General features: G+C 43.5%; 1 protein-coding gene and 1 non-coding gene across 3 annotated transcripts; one reads left to right on the top strand and one right to left on the bottom strand.

Annotated features, from left to right (window-relative positions):
• Positions 1 to 6,830: 6,830 nt before the first annotated feature.
• Positions 6,831 to 15,175, top strand: LOC118789333 (gap junction gamma-1 protein-like). 2 transcript variants are annotated; one of them, XM_036545707.1, is made up of 3 exons: positions 6,831 to 6,982; positions 12,103 to 13,254; positions 13,339 to 15,175. In XM_036545707.1, exons 2-3 carry the CDS (start codon positions 12,117 to 12,119, stop codon positions 13,350 to 13,352), a joined length of 1,152 nt encoding a protein of 383 aa, XP_036401600.1. In that variant the 5' UTR covers positions 6,831 to 6,982; positions 12,103 to 12,116; the 3' UTR covers positions 13,353 to 15,175. The 2 variants fall into 2 exon arrangements, with proteins under 2 accessions (XP_036401600.1, XP_036401599.1); XM_036545706.1 differs by having other exon boundaries at positions 12,103 to 15,175.
• Positions 11,939 to 12,012, bottom strand: trnan-guu. Its single transcript has one exon. It is a non-coding gene; the product is annotated as a tRNA-Asn (tRNA).
• Positions 15,176 to 18,113: the final 2,938 nt, after the last annotated feature.

Raw genomic sequence — 18,113 nt, 5'->3', positions numbered from 1 at the left:
GCTAAAAGTCAGATATGTGACAAAAGCATAATTGCTACTGTCAGAAATGTTACTTCCATGGAAATGGATTGTAATTTTTAGAGCTCTCAATCATTAACATGTGCGTGTGCTTGTCTAACGCGACCGCCGAGCCCGCAGCGGCACACACTAATCGGATTTACGACCCCAGATTTGTTAGCGAAGCCCCGCTGATTTTACTTTAGGAGCATATTCATTAAATAAACGCGGGAGCGCTGTAAAAGAAAAGCACTGAAAGAGCGTTCAGTTGCTGCAGCTTTCAGTGCAGATACCAGTATCCTGAGGAATGGATGATCCTTGTGGATGCTTGCCAATTGTCTTAGCTAAATATGTCTGGTCCGGACTGGCCTGGCCCCGAAGCCAGGCCTCCCTGCTGGAGTCGGGTCTTGGGGCAGAAAAAGCATAGAACCCCCCCCCCCTTTTTTTTAACTAAGCTTCTGGCAGGAGGGTGTGAGTCAGGTCTCTCTGCAGGGCTGTGAACTAGGGGCAGGGGCTGGCCTCTCCTTTATGGCCCAGTCGCTTCCTTGACTTTGAAAAGAGCCCTCATCGGGAGGAATCCATTTCCTGCAGCCGGAGCTTGACCACACGCTAAATAGCTCCAGGGTGATGACAGACTCCTGCTTTGTTTGAAGTGTCCTGAATCTTACATTGACACCGACCTGTTGCACTGACTGTTGATAATTGTCTTGCTTAGATCAAGAACATGTCTCTTATGTGTACTCTGATTGTTTAAATGAAAACAAGGTACATTTTCTCTGCTTAGAAAGCAAAAGAAATTTCGAATAAAGTCACTGGCTTTTGAAGGAGCTGGATGATGATGCGCTTTGCAAATCTAAACAAAGTTGATTTTTTAGTCCCACAGTGCACCTGGTGTTAAAAGTTTATGCCATTTATGTAATCACTGTACACCATGGTAGAGATCCTGACAGAAGTGCAACAAAGGTAACTGGAGACACGTTGGAATAGATACTGCTAAAAATGTTGAAAGTTCTTTTCTATTTGTGTAGTAGCTATATTCATTAATGAGTTAAACTGCAGTATTGATTTCAATACTACAAATGTTTGCACTAAATTTTATACAAATTAAACCTGAACACAGATCAAGATAATCTATTCAGTACCTCTGCATCTGTTTACAACTCATTTTATATGACCATCTGTTGTGTACTCTTGACCTGAGAGCTCGCGAAGACTCCTGGATACGTGGGAAATTAGCACTACTTTTAAGGCTAATGGCTATCTTCAATTCACCCTCCCACACTAAGGACTGATTTTCCTTGACTCTCAAAATGTTTTCAACCTTAAGTCAAACTTTTCAGCCTCAGCAGCATGCACACAATGTTACACATACTGCCCCAGGACACCCCCAACACACACCACCATTTGCTGCCCTACGGGGGGAAGGCCACATGCAAAGTCATCTGTTTCTATGGCAACCCCTCCCCCTGGGGACGAGGGCTGTTTTCCCTTATGTCCCAATGAGACTTCTATCTCTGTAACTCAGCCATACATGGGTGTGGGGCGGGACACAGGAGAGGGACCAACTCATCACTACCCCCTTCCCCCGTTCCTGACAACAAGGTGGCTCTCCCTTCCCCCGACGCACTCTCAAAGGGCTTTTCCCGCCAGGGGTTTGTCACCCCCTTCTCCCCCCTGCCCTCAGGGCTGCTGGAGGGCCAGTTGCCCCTCCCTCTGAAGCATCGTTCATTCATCCATCCTGAATGCAATCCACAGGGCACACTTTCAATACTTTCAATTCTATTTCAATCTATTCTATTTCAATTCTATGAGCTAAAGGCGTGATTTCTACTCAGGTCATAAATTGTTTTAGTCTCTAAGTACTGGCAGCTACCCACAGAACAGGTACTTTTGCAATGACTACATATCTGATCAAATGCTTAGGGTCTAAATCTAAAAGTTAGTCTTTGTTGATGGAGACTTCAACAGGTTGAGACAGAAACGCACATTTTACAAGTCGGCCTACAATGTTTCCACATCAGCAATATTATCTAAAGAGGGGTTGTGTGTATTGTAAAATTTTGCTTTCAATCCATAAATCTGGCAATGGTTCCTGTGAGCATTCCAATTTTTCAAAGTATTTTCACATTTATTCTTAAACTGGCCACATGGCCAAAGTTTTGGATTAATTAGCAATTAAGTGCATGAAACTCCCCTTCCACACAACACACAGGTCATGATTACAGCTTAAGAGTACAGATGGTAAAGATTACCATTGTTGGAACCAGTTATGCTTTGCTGCATAACTGTGTAGCAGAGCTGTAACAATGAGCAATGTTAATTGCAATAATATGCAGTGATGGGTGCAATATACTACCTCTCACACGGACAGGGCGTTAGATTTGTTACCAGGCACTTATCAAATGAAGGGGAATTCTCTTGAACAATAGTGAGTTGGTCATAAAGGCATGGGTCAAGACTCAGTCTTCTGAAGAGGACCTTGAGATTTTAATAGTTTCAGTGAATGGTCTGAGTAAGTTCTGAATCACTCAGAAATTCTGACTTGGAGTGTAGCAGTTGGCTTGCGCATTGGCTTGAAGCATCAGGTGAAAAGACCAGGTCAAGCCTTTCTAGTGTCAGAGTGCTATGCCCCACATTCCTTTTTAAGAGACAAGTGATATGCAAATGGGGGAGAAGCTAATGCAACATCTCCTGCTTCGAATACAGGGGCAGGAGATGTGCTTCTTCTCAGTGTTTCTCCCTTTGTTTGGCACCCATGCAGGGGGGATGCCTCAGGAATGTTTAAGGGAAATGAGATTTTCAAAAAATCAGAACCAAAAGCACAGAACAGTGAAGTTTAGTTTTAATCATGTCACCTTGTGATAAATCAGTGCAGGTGTGTTAAGACCGTCTGGTTCATTTGTGCGAGGTTTTAGGGCTCCTTTTTGCATTTTTCTGCAGAGTTCAGAGGCTCTGGTTGTGATGTGATGTCACGCGCGGCTGAGCTCACAGCGGCCATCAGCTGCACGCAGCCATTCTTCCACAGTTTCCCGGCAACGGGGTTTGTTATGCAAAGCCTTGTAGACTTTGTGCGCTTTTACTTTTAAAGTAGTTTGTATTCACCTTTCTCACCTTTTCTTTGGTTCCACACATAATTTGGAAGGATTTCGGCATCATATCACACTTGTACAGGAGCCAGTGTCTTACCCAGCCCTGTTGCTTTTGGAATAAAATGAGACATGGCATCTCAAGAATTGAGACTACTCTCATTAAAATGTACCCCATTAATCAATTCACAGTTCCTCTTCTCAATGGAGCATTGAGTCAAAGATGAATAAAATGAAGTCTTGCCATGAGGCGGAAAATAAATTCCTTTTGTGACCTCTTGTCTCCGGGCAGATATTACATAAATGAGCTCAACACGGCCTGTTTTGCACACACGCATTTCACGTCGGATTTCATATGTGCAGATTTATTAAGTGCACTTATAACATGTGGCAATGTTTTATTAACCTGCGGTTTTGCTTCACGTGTTACAGCTCCTTTCCAACAGCAGAACAACAATGTGCTAATTAACCCTGATGGGGTAACAAATGAATTGCAGCTGGTTTTGATTTTGAACAGGCTTTACACACCACAAAGCAAAACTCTTCTGTGAGTATTGAATTAGAAATTAGACTTGTATTCTGTTACACTTGATTGCATTTAAAAGACTGTCACCACTGTTGCCTAACATGTGATTGCCCAGCTGTATTTGATGCCTGCCACATTGGTTGGTGATTTCCAACCAGTGTAGACATCCATCAGTTCCTAAGGAACAACTCTTGAAATCCTGGATGAGACATATGAATACATGTGAAAATTGCAGTGATCACAAATTGATACAGGTGAAATGTAAACCTTACATGTCTTACACATCAAGGAGATATATTCTCTAGGTTTTAAAAAAATTGCTTTCCAGTGGTGTCTTTCAGACTTCCCCAAAACATTCTCCCTGCTATGTGGTCACCCCATTTAGTTTGAATTTTACATTTATTCATTTTGTTCTTTGCTGGTTTCTAGCCCACAAATGAATTGGCTCTGGTTAACTTTGGAAGCAGTGTTCTGTTTGAGAGCAGCAAAAGGAACTCCCATGTGGTGGAATATTTACAGGAGCTGTGGGAAAAAAAAACATTTCTACACAGTCTACACAGACCCTTTTTCCTGCACCCTCAAGCACAAGTTAGGTTTTTCCTTAGTGAAATTATGACTGTGAATATCATTTGATCTGCTCCCCGGTTATGTCTCATTACACCTCAGTCTGCTCTCAGTAAACAAACGTCAATTCTCCAAACCTGTGGTGAGAACTTTCAGTCTGCATGTGGCTGGTCTTGCTAGGGCCATCTCCTCTGAGTTAATGGGGCAACAACAGTCCCATTGTTCATTAAAAGTTTGGAAAAAAGGTGGGAATAGCCACACCAGGGACTCTGCCCCTCCCCCTTCTCTCCCCAGTGAAAATGCAAGGGAGGAACAGTCTCTGATAACAACAACTTCCAAACACATGCACAACCAGCAGAGAGCCTGTCAGCACAAAATACACAGCAAATCTAAGGCTTAGACCTTGTGGGTTGAAAAAATAGAGCAATACATTATTATATGTTATAAATCATTACGTCATAAACAATTCAGTCTTGTAAGTTGCTATATTGTAAGCATCTTCCAAAACATAATGAAAGAAAATAAATAAAATCTAGGTACAGTAAGCACATCACTTAAGTTAAATGACTAATGAAACATGTATTTGACAATTTATTGTCGGAAAGATTTTTTCAATCTTTGCCGCAACTAAATCAGTAGTTTGATGGCAATGAATCAGTATAAGACACTTCCCTGTCAGAAACAGTCAAACAGTCAAATCAAGCCTGCAGGCCTCAGGGTTTGACCTAACCACAGATGGGGCCCTCGTCTGCGAATTCATCAGAGGAATAAAGGTTGACCCCCTCCCCCCTGTCCCGACATTGCTCTGGGCCTTGAACCTGCCTTTCTGCTTTGTCAATCAGGTGCAAATGGATTTGTATCACTGATGTGCCATAGAGCTTCAAACATGTCAGTGACATTACAGTTAACAGCCCCTTGGCCCTTTTAGTACATTGCCTATGGCCATTAGAAGTCAGGTAATGGCTTTAAGAATTTCATTGACATTGATGGCTTTGTGACCAAGTGGAAATGTGGATGACAACGTCTAGGGGTTTCCCCATATGTAAGCTGGGAGCCCATGGCTCCTACCTGCATACAGTAAAGCTGAGGGACCAACAGCACGGAGAGTATTTTTGTTTCTGCAGAAACAAAAGAGACACTTCTTTTTTACATTCTGCCTCCCACAATGGCAATGCTTTCATTTATTGCCAATAAGTAACCATCAATGTCACCAAAACATTCAATTTCTTTTGTTTTATCTTTGTCTTAAAATGCAAACCTGCAATTCTCATATATTTAGTTTATCAGTAGGTAACAAGCAATAGGTAACCTCAATACAGTTACCTAAATAACAGTATTTTTGCCCCTCTTAGTTGTATCTAACAGTCTAGTAAATCAAAAAAGTGCAGAATTCATGCCAATCTGTCTTTATGTACCGAACTGCAATGTTGCCAAACGGTTTACCACAATCGGATGTACTTCCTTTTGAGTAATTCTAATTCACATTTACATATATTCATTTAGCAGACGCCTTTATCCAAAGCGACGTGCAAAAGTGCATATAACTGTAATGGAATAGAACCTTCCTCACTTTCTCCTCATTGTGATTTCACAGTATTTTCCTCCCGTTCTCCTTGTTGTGATGCTATTGTATTTTCCTCAGTTTCTACACATTGTAGTGCTACGGTTACTTCCTTTGTGTTCTCCTCATTGTAATGCCATAGTACCTTCCTCATTTTCTGCCCTTTTCTCCCCAGCTCTCTGCTGCAGAACAGCAGACTGCTGACTCAGGCTCAGTGTCACTAATCTTTTTACCTGTGTTAATATGACATGAATGAAGAAAATAAACCATCATTGTTAGTTTTCTGGATTCCTGTGTATATGTATGTATCTACCCATTCTCAAAATTGTTTTCTCAGTTTGTTTCAGCCCAGTATAATAAGAATACACATGATTGTAAGAATTACATGTAGGCTGTTCAAAAAGAGATGCTTTAAAATTTGAAACCCCCTAGCAAGCCTTTCTTAATGTTTTCATTTTCCATCCTTAAAGCATCAAAAATCAAATCTTTTAAAATGTTTCGTTATCGACAGCAAAAACTGCTGACAGTAATCAGCACTAAGTCCTTGAAACATGGACTCTCAACATGTTCTGAGCAACAAAAAACACCTCGTATTGGTTCTTGGACTGGATAATAGTGATCTACAGTCTGTGTGCAATAGCGTTACAGCAGCGTCAACCGCAAGCACCGGTCAGGGAAACATTAAGACATGAAATCATTACAGGATCGGTTAGTAGTATGAACAATTTCTAGATTGGGACAGATTTATTTGCAATCATGCCATAACTGAAATGAGTTAAACACATTACTTTTGACAGAATGCAAATGCAATCTGAGTTTTTAACGAAGTGTGATGAAGCGTGTGTTGTGTGACTGCATTACGCTTTGACTGCATTATGTATTGTGCAGAAAATTAAGGTTAAGTCCGAAATAAAATCATTTCAGGAGCATTCACAAGACGGACAAAAATGCGGTACAAAAAGGAGCGCAAATCGCTGCGCAAATTATTCTCAAGTTTCAGACGGGCCCCTTAAATGGGGTGGGGTGCGCGGAGATCGGGGGGAGGAGGGAAAGGGATTTTGGGACGTTTCTTTGTCTTCCCCGTATTTAGGACCCCTGCGTGAATCTGAGGGTCACATGGTACTCCACCAAACTGAATGGGTCAATAAATGTTTTAGGAGGTGAAGATAGCGCAACAGAGAAAATTTGGATAGCTTGCACCAGAAATCTCCACAACACCGAAGAATAAGGACGCGAGAAAGTTTTGAGGTGAGCTGGTTTGCACGATAGTTTAAAATAAGTAATGGAAATCAGTCAGTAACAGTTCATTCACGACCGCCATCCTTTACTAAGGGATAGCAACTGCATGTAGTAGTACTTAATAAGCTAGTTCGTGAGTTAGAACATTTTCAACTGGACAAATACGCACGTTTGATGTTGTGCGCCAGTACTTTGTGGTCAGCTGAGATGGAGGTTTAGGCGTTTGAGAACTAACTAGTTACTTCAAACGCAAATGGGACGCGCAAGTTAATCTTTCCGAGCTTGCTAACTAAATCTAAGAAGCCAAATTAGCGGTAACCGACAGCAAGTGTATTTTCTTGTCTCGAACAGATCACTGGACAGAGAAAATTAGAAGAGGTGGCTTGTTGGCCGTTTTTATTGTCAGTTGAATCCCTCTTCAAACCGCTTGAACAACCTGAAACCTTCTGATTTTGTTAAATCTGTTGTTATTCTGTAGGTTGTTACAAACATTAAATGACACAGTTCCCTGTAGTTCCCTATAGTTTTCGCCAAGTTTGCATGGGTGAATTTTTGTGTCGGACCCTCATACGGGTTGTTTTTTTTTTTCGAAAACCACCGTTTTATCGGGCAAGGAAATTAATCGGCTTGGCTAATGCAAGAGTAATTTATTTTTTAAGACTACAAAGGCCCGTTTATTATGCTGCGTTGTAAATCGGGGGGAGGGGACGGTGATGCGGGCAGCTGGCCCTGCTCCACTCCAGGTTTACCGCTCTGGATTTGGTTAGTTTGGAATTCTGTCTTTGCCTGTTCGTGCGCCCCTCCCCCAGCATTTTAAGAGAATGGGGAGCAGTTCCCAGTACCTCCTGGTTGTCTGCAGAGTTGTGTACCGGGATAAATCGCACAGCCCTGTTGGAAATAACGTTCTGGTGTGTGTCAACAAGAGTACAGCCACAGCCAGAGCAAACAGTGCCATACACTACAAGGAATGTAGTGGTGCGCTAGCGTTTAGCGGGGTCTCCATTGTATTCCAACAACTTCTGGAGTTTGCTTCTATGACTGCCCTCGCCGCTGAATCACTTCTTAGCTAGTCCCAGAATGATGGTAATGTTGATTGCTAAAGGTCTTGGTGTGTGCTACAGGGTTGTTTGTGTCCTAGATGCCAGGAAAAATGTTACGGTCAACATTTAAAACAACGTCTCAAATCCAGCGTAGTGCTGATGGGTAGAGAGTCAGAGTCCTGATGTCGCTGCAACAATACAAACAAATTTAGTTTGTTAATTTTATATAACTAATACCATTCGTAGGAAAGAAAAACCATTTCACAACAGCCAGGTTTGCGCTGTTGAGACAGTCACCCGCAGAATCTTACACTTACGTGAACATGGCACCCTGAATTTCTTCATTGTTAGTTGAAAGCAAGGTTGCAGACTAATTTACCATGTTGTTTAATTTTGAATACCTGTGACATGACAAGGAGAGGGCTTGATCAAACTAAAATGTTGACCATAAATCTTAGATGACCTGCAGTTCATCAGGAAGCTGCTCTGAATAACAGTGTCTAAGTGAATTTACAGCAAAAATTTCCTTGGAAAAATCAGCCAGTTTTCCCATGGGTAGTCAACTCATTATCACCTACCCCTGTTATTCTGTGTAGTGTGCTCCTATTTCAAGTGCATGTGGAAGACAAAGGAAACGGCATGCCTTTATATGCAATGAATAACCTTGTTTCAGTGTACACTGGCTAATTAACTGACTGCAGTAATTAGCATGCCCCCAGGGCTGCTTTTTCTACTATTGTAGTTTCAAGTGTTTCTGTCACTGGGGGTAGGGGGGATCAGGCTGTTAAATGTTCCCTTGGGTGATTTTTGCTGAAAAAATTTCTGTATTGTTACAGTAGGTTGGAATCTATAGGAATGTGCATGTCCAGCAATCATTGGCTAATACAGAATGGATGGGGACTAGGTCTTCCAGATTTCCAGTGTCAGCTTCAGTGCTGGTTTACAGTAAGATGGTATGTAAACTCTTTGGTAATTGTCCCTACTGTGTGGCACCTCCCCACCCTCCTTGGGATCTGGGATCCCCCATTGAAAAGGGTCGCTGGGACTACTGTTTCCTGCTGGGAAGCTCTAGATCATGGTGCCTCATCAGCTGTGCTCTTGGTGATCAAACATTTTTATTGCATCAACAAGATAGGCTCAGTCTGGTAATAGAAGCACTGTTTGAGAGCACCCCATCTGAAAAGATTTTAAAAACACCATGGCCAGTATAACTAATGTTCTAATCTGGGGCCTCCGGATTAGATTAAAGACTGCTCCTGTAGTCAGATACACACATTGTGTAGGTGTTAGGAATGTTCCTTCTGGATCTGTTGTACGCACAAGCTGCTGAAACATACACGGCTCCAGTGATCTGTAATTAACCGTGTGAGGATGGCAGGCCAGGCGCCAGCACCGGAGGAAAGCCTTTCATGTACGGGAGATTACAGAGCTCTCCACAAACAGACATGCCTCATCCAGTGGACAAATTGCAGAGATCTGACACCCATGAGCACCACAGAGGGCTAGGACAGAACTGGTGGAGGCGTAACAACCTTAACAAGGCCTGCTGTAACCAAAGACCTGTTGGTCAATATGCGCGAGCTCTGTGTTAGCCCCATACTTACAGCTACCTTGCATGTCTTTGCATGTCTGTTTGGAGCAGTGAAATCTTGCAGTGAGGGCAGAGGGAGCTGGCATCATTTAGACCGGCAGGAGAGCGGTGCTACAGAATGCATTACGCCCACACTTGCAAGATACTGAGCCAATGTAGGAGTCTGCCAAGACAGGTCCTGTCAGGTTAGGGAAGTGATGGAATGGTTTTTTTTCCTCTGTCGTTTCATCAACCCATTCTTAAGATGGCTGGAACCTCACAGGGAAAGCGTGTGAGGGTGCTGTTAGTTTTGCTCTGTGGTTTGCCAGTCAACAGTTAGTGGTCATTCACCACCTAGATGGCAGCTGCAGGACCTTTCTTTCGACAAGTGTAGCTCCTGTGAAGTAACCACTCCGTCACCTAGACACAGAAGTACTCTGATGGCGGCTGGTTGTTGTTAGTTCTACCTTAAAAGGTGGCTTTCAGTGTGGAGACTCCTGAGAGCTGGCGGCGCGGAGCAGCTCTCTGTGGGCCTGCTGTGAGCTGGCAGTGTGACTGCCTCGTTGGTGTGGGTCGCAGCATGTGTCGTCGGAGCTGACAGGGCGACTTGGCTCCCAGATCGAAGCTGGGTGGCGACAAGACATTTATGATCAGTCACATTGCACATCCATACCGGCATCACTCAACAGTGGATTTTGAGTTTGGTCTATGAGTTGGCATATGAGTAGTAATGACGGTGCATGAGTTGCATCAGTTTGTTTATGAGTAGTTGATTGCACTGTTTCTGGCACTATATATACTAGATTCACCAAGTGTCAGTCAGCGATGTTTCTTTCCAAATAGCTGCTGAAGTCAGCACTCTGTGGTGCTGCTTATTTTGAGTTTCAGATAACGAGGTACTCCATGTCCAATTTCCTATGGTTGCGCCAGCAGGAAGGAGGAAGCTGGGAGGCAGGTTAGGGCATGATCAAGGGTCAAGGAGGAAGTTGGATTAGCCTAGGTAAAAACAGGGGATGCGACAGTAATTGGATGCTTGATGATGACGTGGCGTGGTCTGGTGGTAGCAGGGACAGTGTGAAAGAACATTGACTATAATAGAGTGTGATGTTTTCCTTTCTAACCTCAGTGAAATCAACCCATCTGTGTGGGAGCCCTGTGACGCAGTGGAATTGGGCGTTCCTGGCCTTTGGGTCTCCGCTTGGAGTTTGTCGTTTTTGTGGGCTTTTTTTCCTGTGTGTCTGAATGCAGCCCTTGTTTCTGACTTGTAGGGTTTTCAGTTGAAGTATGTGCTCCATGGAACTGTCACAGCTGTCATTTTTCTTGGCATACCTCCACTGTTTTTTTTTTTTAAATAAGAGTTGGATAAAAAAGTCTGTTTTCTTGGAGAAGTGATCTGTGATGTTTGAAGAGGATTAGCTTGGAAGGATGTCTCTAAACATACTTTTACAGATTAGTATGTGTGTGAAAAATTGTTAGTAATTTTTCATGGCCATATTCACATATTACCATAACAGAGAATCTAAGATTTTTAGTCTTTGTTAAATGTTCAGGGCCTCCCCCCTGTCTACATATAATTTGTAGTCCATCTGCTATTTCTTATTTCTTTGTTCTCTCTTTGTAATACTCCTGTTGGATAGGAAAAATGTGAGCCAATATGAAATGTTGAACGTCATCACATGTCACCTAACCAGTCATCATCATCAACCTTTCCATGTGGGCTTTTTCACTTCATTCTGGCTGTTCCTGTAAAGATCTCCAAATGAGAGCTGGAGGCGCAGAGCTTCATCTTTAAAGTATTCCCAAGCATTCATGAGTCTGTTATCGGTACGTGTTAGCAAACATCTCTGAATGAAGTTTGCCTAATAGCAGTGCAGATTAATTTCCCTATGTGTGGTTGCCTTCATCGTTGCTGAAGCTGTAGGAAAATACAGCACACAGCGCCATCTTGTGGGCATGAATTGTAAAAGAACGCGGTGTCGTTGTCCCACCTGCTTGTTGACTATGCTACAGTTTTGTTCAGAATTATATAAGTAATCTCAGTATTTCATCGCTATTGTTAATCCAAACAGCCTTCCTAATCATAACTCCAAAACAATGTTTGTAAACACATAAATACTGAAAATAATGTATATCATCTATCATAGCTAGAGCTGTCTGTACTTCTCTGCATTTTGATAATTCAGTCATAGTGCTGTCTATACTACACTCTGTTCCTTAACCACTATGCTATACTGCAGACAGACAAAATATTTCCAATATGTCCATTATTGCATCAGTGTTATGATAGCTGCCTGTGTTCTCTTTTATGTGATACTTTTTGCCTGGAGTTATGTTGTTGCGTTATTGAAAAGGAGTCGTCCCTGGGTGGGCTCGAACCACCAACCTTTCGGTTAACAGCCGAACGCGCTAACCGATTGCGCCACAGGGACTCTACGCAGCGATTTTGCAGTTGCACATCTTTTCATTTGATTGTGCTCACACACTCTCTCTCTCTCTCTCTGTGTGTCTGGTGTCTGCAGTGCAGAGAAGCACCATGAGCTGGAGCTTTCTGACACGGCTGCTGGAGGAGATCTCCAACCACTCCACCTTCGTGGGGAAGATCTGGCTCACCCTGCTCATCGTGTTCCGGATTGTGCTCACAGTTGTGGGCGGGGAGTCCATATACTACGATGAACAGAGCAAGTTTGTATGCAACACGCAGCAGCCCGGGTGCGAGAACGTGTGCTACGACGCCTTCGCGCCGCTCTCGCATGTCCGCTTCTGGGTCTTCCAGATCATCATGATCACCACGCCCACCATCATGTACCTGGGCTTCGCCATGCACAAGATCGCCCGCATGGAGGACGTCGAGTACCGGCCCCGGGGCCGGAAGCAGGCCCCCGCCGTCCACCGCGGCCCCGGCCGGGAGTATGAGGAGGCGGAGGACAACGGCGAGGAGGACCCCATGATCTCGGAGGAGATCGAGGCGGAGGCGAAGGAGAAGGCGGACGCGCCGGGCAAGAAGCACGACGGGCGGCGGCGCATCAAGAGGGACGGCCTGATGAAGGTGTACGTGCTGCAGCTGCTGTCGCGCATTGCCTTCGAGGTGGCCTTCCTCTTCGGCCAGTACGTCATGTACGGCTTCGAGGTGGCGCCCTCCTATGTGTGCAGACGGAGCCCCTGCCCGCACACGGTGGACTGCTTTGTCTCCAGGCCCACGGAGAAGACCATCTTCCTCATCATCATGTACGTGGTCAGCCTCCTCTGCCTGTCCCTCACCGTCCTGGAGATCCTGCATTTGGGCATCAGCGGGATACGCGACTCCTTCCGGAGCCGGTCCTCCCGCCACCTGGTCCTCACCAGCCCCCGGCCCTCGGTGTGCCGCCAGCTGGCCAGCGCCCCGCCCGGGTACCACGCCGCCGTGAAGAAGGGCTCGGCGGGGAAGCTCAAGCCCGAGTTCGGGGACAACCTGGGCGACTCGGGCCGGCACTCGTTCGGGGACGAGATGTCGCCCCGGGAGCTGGACCACCTGCGCCGGCACCTGAAGCTGGCGCAGCAGCACCTGGACCTGGCCTACCAGAACGAGGAGGGCAGCCCGACCCGCAGCAGCAGCCCCGAGTCCAACGGCACCGCCGCCGAGCAGAACCGGCTCAACTTTGCCCAAGAGAAACAGGGCGGGACTTGCGATAAAGGTAGACCACATTCACAGATAATCGGAAGCTTACATTGTGAGTGCAAGTGTGATTGTACTGACAGTAATTCTCTCTCCCCCACAGGGATTCCAGCCTGAGTCATTTCTCACACTTGTGTTAGGAGTTTGCTGCTCCATCTACTGAACTGCCAAGGGGAAGGATGTGGAAGTGTTAGACATCTGAGGAGAGTGAACCGTGTTTGTGTTTGTGTGTGTGTGTGTGTGTGTGTGTGTGTGTGTGTGTTAGGAACAGAGAGTGTGAGAGAGAATGAGTGTGTGTGTTTGTGGTGGGGGAAAGTGCCGCACAGTATAAAGGTCAGTGCAAAAAGCAGGATCCTCTTAAAGCACACTGGTCTCAATCTTCAACTCGCACATCTGAGACTGTGTCCACTGTGTGTGCTCTGTTCCTGCCAGTAAAGACTGTACTGCTGTCTTTGGGGTTGAATTGGAAGGGCAGGAGGGCCCCCTCGTTTCCCCTCTCTCCCCTCTGAATACAGAATTGGTTCATCTCAGCAAAGCCTTAAATCTGTTTACATTTCAGGACCATTCCAAGAAGGCTCATCTGGTGTTGAACCTCTTAGTTCGTAAGGTCTTACTTTTAGGTGCTTGGTGAACCACAATGGAAGTGAATGCCCGTGTAGCTGTGAAAACTGACACTGGTTTGGACTCTTTAGATTTTTGTGAGGGGTGGGGGGGTGCGCCTTTATAATAAGGGGACTCAGCTCTGGTAATGCTGGTGTTGTGGATGGATAAGATCATTCCCAGTAGGTCACAGCTGACTCCTGTATAGGCGTAATATTTAGCACAGCAGTGTACTGCACAATATAAAACCTCTGAGAAGTGAAAAGTAACTGCACAATTCTTAACCAAAACTCCTCAGTTTGATTAATTGAACAGCCTTGTTGGTGCTTTGGTCCAAATTAACAACCTGGGAAAAGCTTGAATCTTTGTGAACCTTAAATGGTCTTCCATACTGTTTCACATTATTTTGATTTTTTTCTGTCTTTGTATGTTGTCTTTGAGATTAAATTGATAATTTGCATTCATTTTCTTTATTCATATAAACTCATGCTTTTTGGGCACAGTTTTGAAAGAGTTACTGCTGTACTCTGACCTTCGATATTTTATGCTGAATGTCTGGCTAACTTGACTGGAATCTTTTTATTTGTCAGTGTTAGTAGGGAAGGTTAGTGTTTGGCATTTGACTTTAAACAATCATTTTGAGGCAAATGTACAAGTTTATTATTGAACTGTTCAGTTGTCTTAAACACTTTGAGGATCTATCTATCCTGGGAAAGCATTTTGAATATCGGGACAAATGGGTTTCTGAAAGAACCTGAAATTAAAATGCTGGAGCACTATCATTTGTGTGTTTTCATTTTACCACATTCACATTAAATACTGGTTCTTCAAAAATAATGATTTTGTTGGATATCATGTGCATTGCTTTGGTTTGCAGTTTGCAAATCTAAACGTCTAAGCAGCATTAAATTAGACCTGTTCAGTTAAATGCCGTGAGAAGACCAGATTCCGTGTATGAAATGCAGTAGCTAGGTTACATTCCTGTACAGTAGCTATATCAGTTTATAGTATTAGATTCCGTGACTCAATGGAAAGGTCTTCGAACAGCAAAGAGATTAGATTTTGAACTGACTGTGACGCCACAGTGCATAACGACAGGATGCTCGCATTGTCACTAAATGTTTTGTTAATGTTATGCCGTAAACTGGACAGAGCTCTTGCCATCTATTTATATCTGTCTCTTGTCGTTTTTTATCATGCAGATGGCAGGCCAATGTGGAATATTTCGGTACCATGCATTTTCTATCCTGTGTGTTTTTTTGTATTATTTTGTATCAAATTATCAATAGTGGTTTTATTTTTTCAGCATTCCTCAGAATAAAGATTGCATTTGTAAACTGTCCCGTGTGTTTCTTTTGTCTTATGAAAATGCATTAACAAAATATACTGCAGCCCCCCTGTGATTCTCGTGTATTAAAAACATCCTGTAATCGTACTCTTCCATTCGCTGCTTTGTGGTGAATGGTCTTCATTTTTTAGTATCTTTGTTAATTTGCCTTAATTCCAAATACCACCTGTAATGCCTGGGGGTTAAAAAGGGGGGCCCCTGGGGGTTAAAGAAGGTTTTAGGCAGTAGTCCTACCGGGGCGTTCCGGGTGTGAGTGTGGCTGCGTGCGCTACAGCATCCGAAAGACCGGCAATTCCTATGACAGCATAATTAAAAATTCCCTGTAGCCTTACCTCATTTACCAATAAGTTTTGTAATGCTGTACTGTAGTAATGTAAAATTCAAAATCGCCTCGTTGCATACTGTAGTGATGGTATCACACGAATAGTACTTGCCTTACCAGCATCTTTACTACTTGCAATGGTGGAAAGACTTATCAATAAACATCGGCTACAGAGGGAAGGTTTATACTAAGATTTCGTTGTGTTGCTGCTCTTAATGGCGAGTGATGCTGCAGGATCGAGATATGGGTCTGACAGCGACTCTTTTCAGACGCGCGGCGATAAATGCACAGATTATCCACAGAAGGTAAGAATTTTTTATTCAAATACTGCGGCAAAGAATCACAGCAACTGAAACTGCAATGATGCATGAACGAAAGGCTGATTCTTGTTTAATGTTGCACAATGAAAGATCTGGTGAGTAGCTTGCTGGTTGGTGCTGGAAACGGCAGTAGCCTAATTTCTGAACCTCAGAAAACATGAATCATTGTATGACATCTGTTAAGTATTTGCAAAAGAACAATACCGTCGGTGGACACGAAAAAAAAACCTCGTGGCACGTTAGTCTCCAGTGAAGTCTATTTACCAGTGTTTCCTAACCCCGGTCCCGTGGTCCCTGTTAGCTGTTTTGTGAATTATGTCTGATACTCGTTTGTGTTCATAACTCAATCAAATCCAGCTAATTAGGGGCATACGGGGCGTGGGAAGCACAGGCAGCTAGAGATATAAGAAACTTAATTTTGACTTCTAGCCTCATTAGGATGTTATGTGAAATATTATTAAGCAAAGCAATTTTATGTGGTTTTACAACAAGGTGCATATATTTACGGATTTAAAAGAATTGTTTTCCCAAGGGGTAAACATTTCCAAACGTAGATAGCAGGTGAAGTGGCTAGTATCCTCCTTAAATCAGGGCAGGAACAGCAGTCCATGGTTCATGTATCAGGAGCGAAACTGAAACACTGGTGAGTACTAGCATTCCTGACTCGAATAAATATGTTACAAGTATAGTGTGATCTTTTAGCCTTAGACATTAAGTGTGACAAGTGAACATCGTATTTTGACTTAAAATGTAGATCAATGTTGTCTGCAACATTTGTTTGTTTGATGGATATTTGTCGGTTCATTATGGTATTGAGATTTTGATATGCTTTGTCCCTGACAATACTACACATAATCCCCTGCACATACTGTACACTACACAGCTAATCCAATATTATTACATTTTATCTTTGGAAATGTCATTTTTGTTGTCTTTACGTAGTTGCAGGATCGGCAATAATCATATCAGGTTGGGTAATTATGTGCTGCCGTGTTGGGTTAATAATGTAACCCAAAGGGAAAGAAACAGTGAATTTTGGAGAGATAATTGTCCGTCAGGTGGCCTGGGATCATCACAATAATAAAATATTCCACACGTGTCCATATATTTCCAAACTAATGCACCTAGACTGTTACTAATGAGATAATTTCAATAAGGCAAAGCAAGACAAAACATGCACTGTACATGAGAGTACTGTAAAATGTAAGCCAACAGCAACAAAATCATTTTGGGTATGAAACTTTTTGACCTAAGGATTTTGAGTATAGCTATTTAAATGCCTGTGGCTATTCACCTTGTAATTCTAAAATGATAACCCACAGGGACAAGTTACTTGAAACAGAGGAAAAAGAGGACAGAGGAAATATTAGATATTACATTAATGATGGCTAAACATGATGTTGTAAACCAACAGGTGGCGATCTTACTCTTTACAGTCATGCCACATGCTTATCATATTTTTCAGCATAAGGATAGTAGGTCTCTGAGGCAGTAAGTGTAACTCTTTTGTAACTACTAATGCCAACTACACATGTTGGATTTCCTGTGGCCAAGGAGAATAAAATATGTTCAAGTTTACAGAGGATTTAGTACTGTTCTCACTCATGCTTTGAAACAGGCATCTTGTCACTCACTCATATAGGGACCAGCACCTGTACTCCAGCTGAAAATCAGTTCTACATTTTTCAAGAGGGCGGTCTTCATTCAAGTAGCTGTGATGCTGTTACCATGACAACTGGAGTGCGGCCAGGGTGTTCGCTTGAGAACGAGGAAGACTGCGTGGGCACAGAATTCAGGGAAATCTCTTATTCCCCCATAGCATAGTCAGCATTATATAACCTCGAGGTGGACAAACATCGCCTCACACGTGTCATAAAACAGGCATCTAAGCGATGAAGCCTGAGCACTCTACTGGAGATGACAAGTGAGTCCCAGGACTTTGAAATGACACATCAAACGGAATAGAGTACCTGCATTATGTAAGGCTGGCAAGTAATTTCCTTAGCTGTTTTGCTCACGGATTACAAGGGTAGCACAAGGATAGAACATTGGAAAAGGCACAATTAGATGCTTTTGATGTGTAAAATAAGAGCTGAGGATCAACAATGTACAGTTACCACCTCATATGTCTTCATTGGATAACATTAAGGAAGCTGTCCGGCGATGGATGATGCTGTTGATGATGGCGAAGGGTCCTGGATGGCCCCTGTCTTTCAGCTGTGATTCAGAGCTCGGTGCTTTACCCTCCCTCAGCACTCTCTGTCTCTTTACCCTCACGAGCTTTCTCA

This window comes from Megalops cyprinoides, chromosome 14 (assembly GCF_013368585.1).
Source record: "Megalops cyprinoides isolate fMegCyp1 chromosome 14, fMegCyp1.pri, whole genome shotgun sequence".
Taxonomy (NCBI): domain Eukaryota; kingdom Metazoa; phylum Chordata; class Actinopteri; order Elopiformes; family Megalopidae; genus Megalops; species Megalops cyprinoides.
The sequence above is the reverse complement of the archived record's forward strand: the minus strand, read 5'-3'. Positions and strand labels throughout refer to the sequence as shown.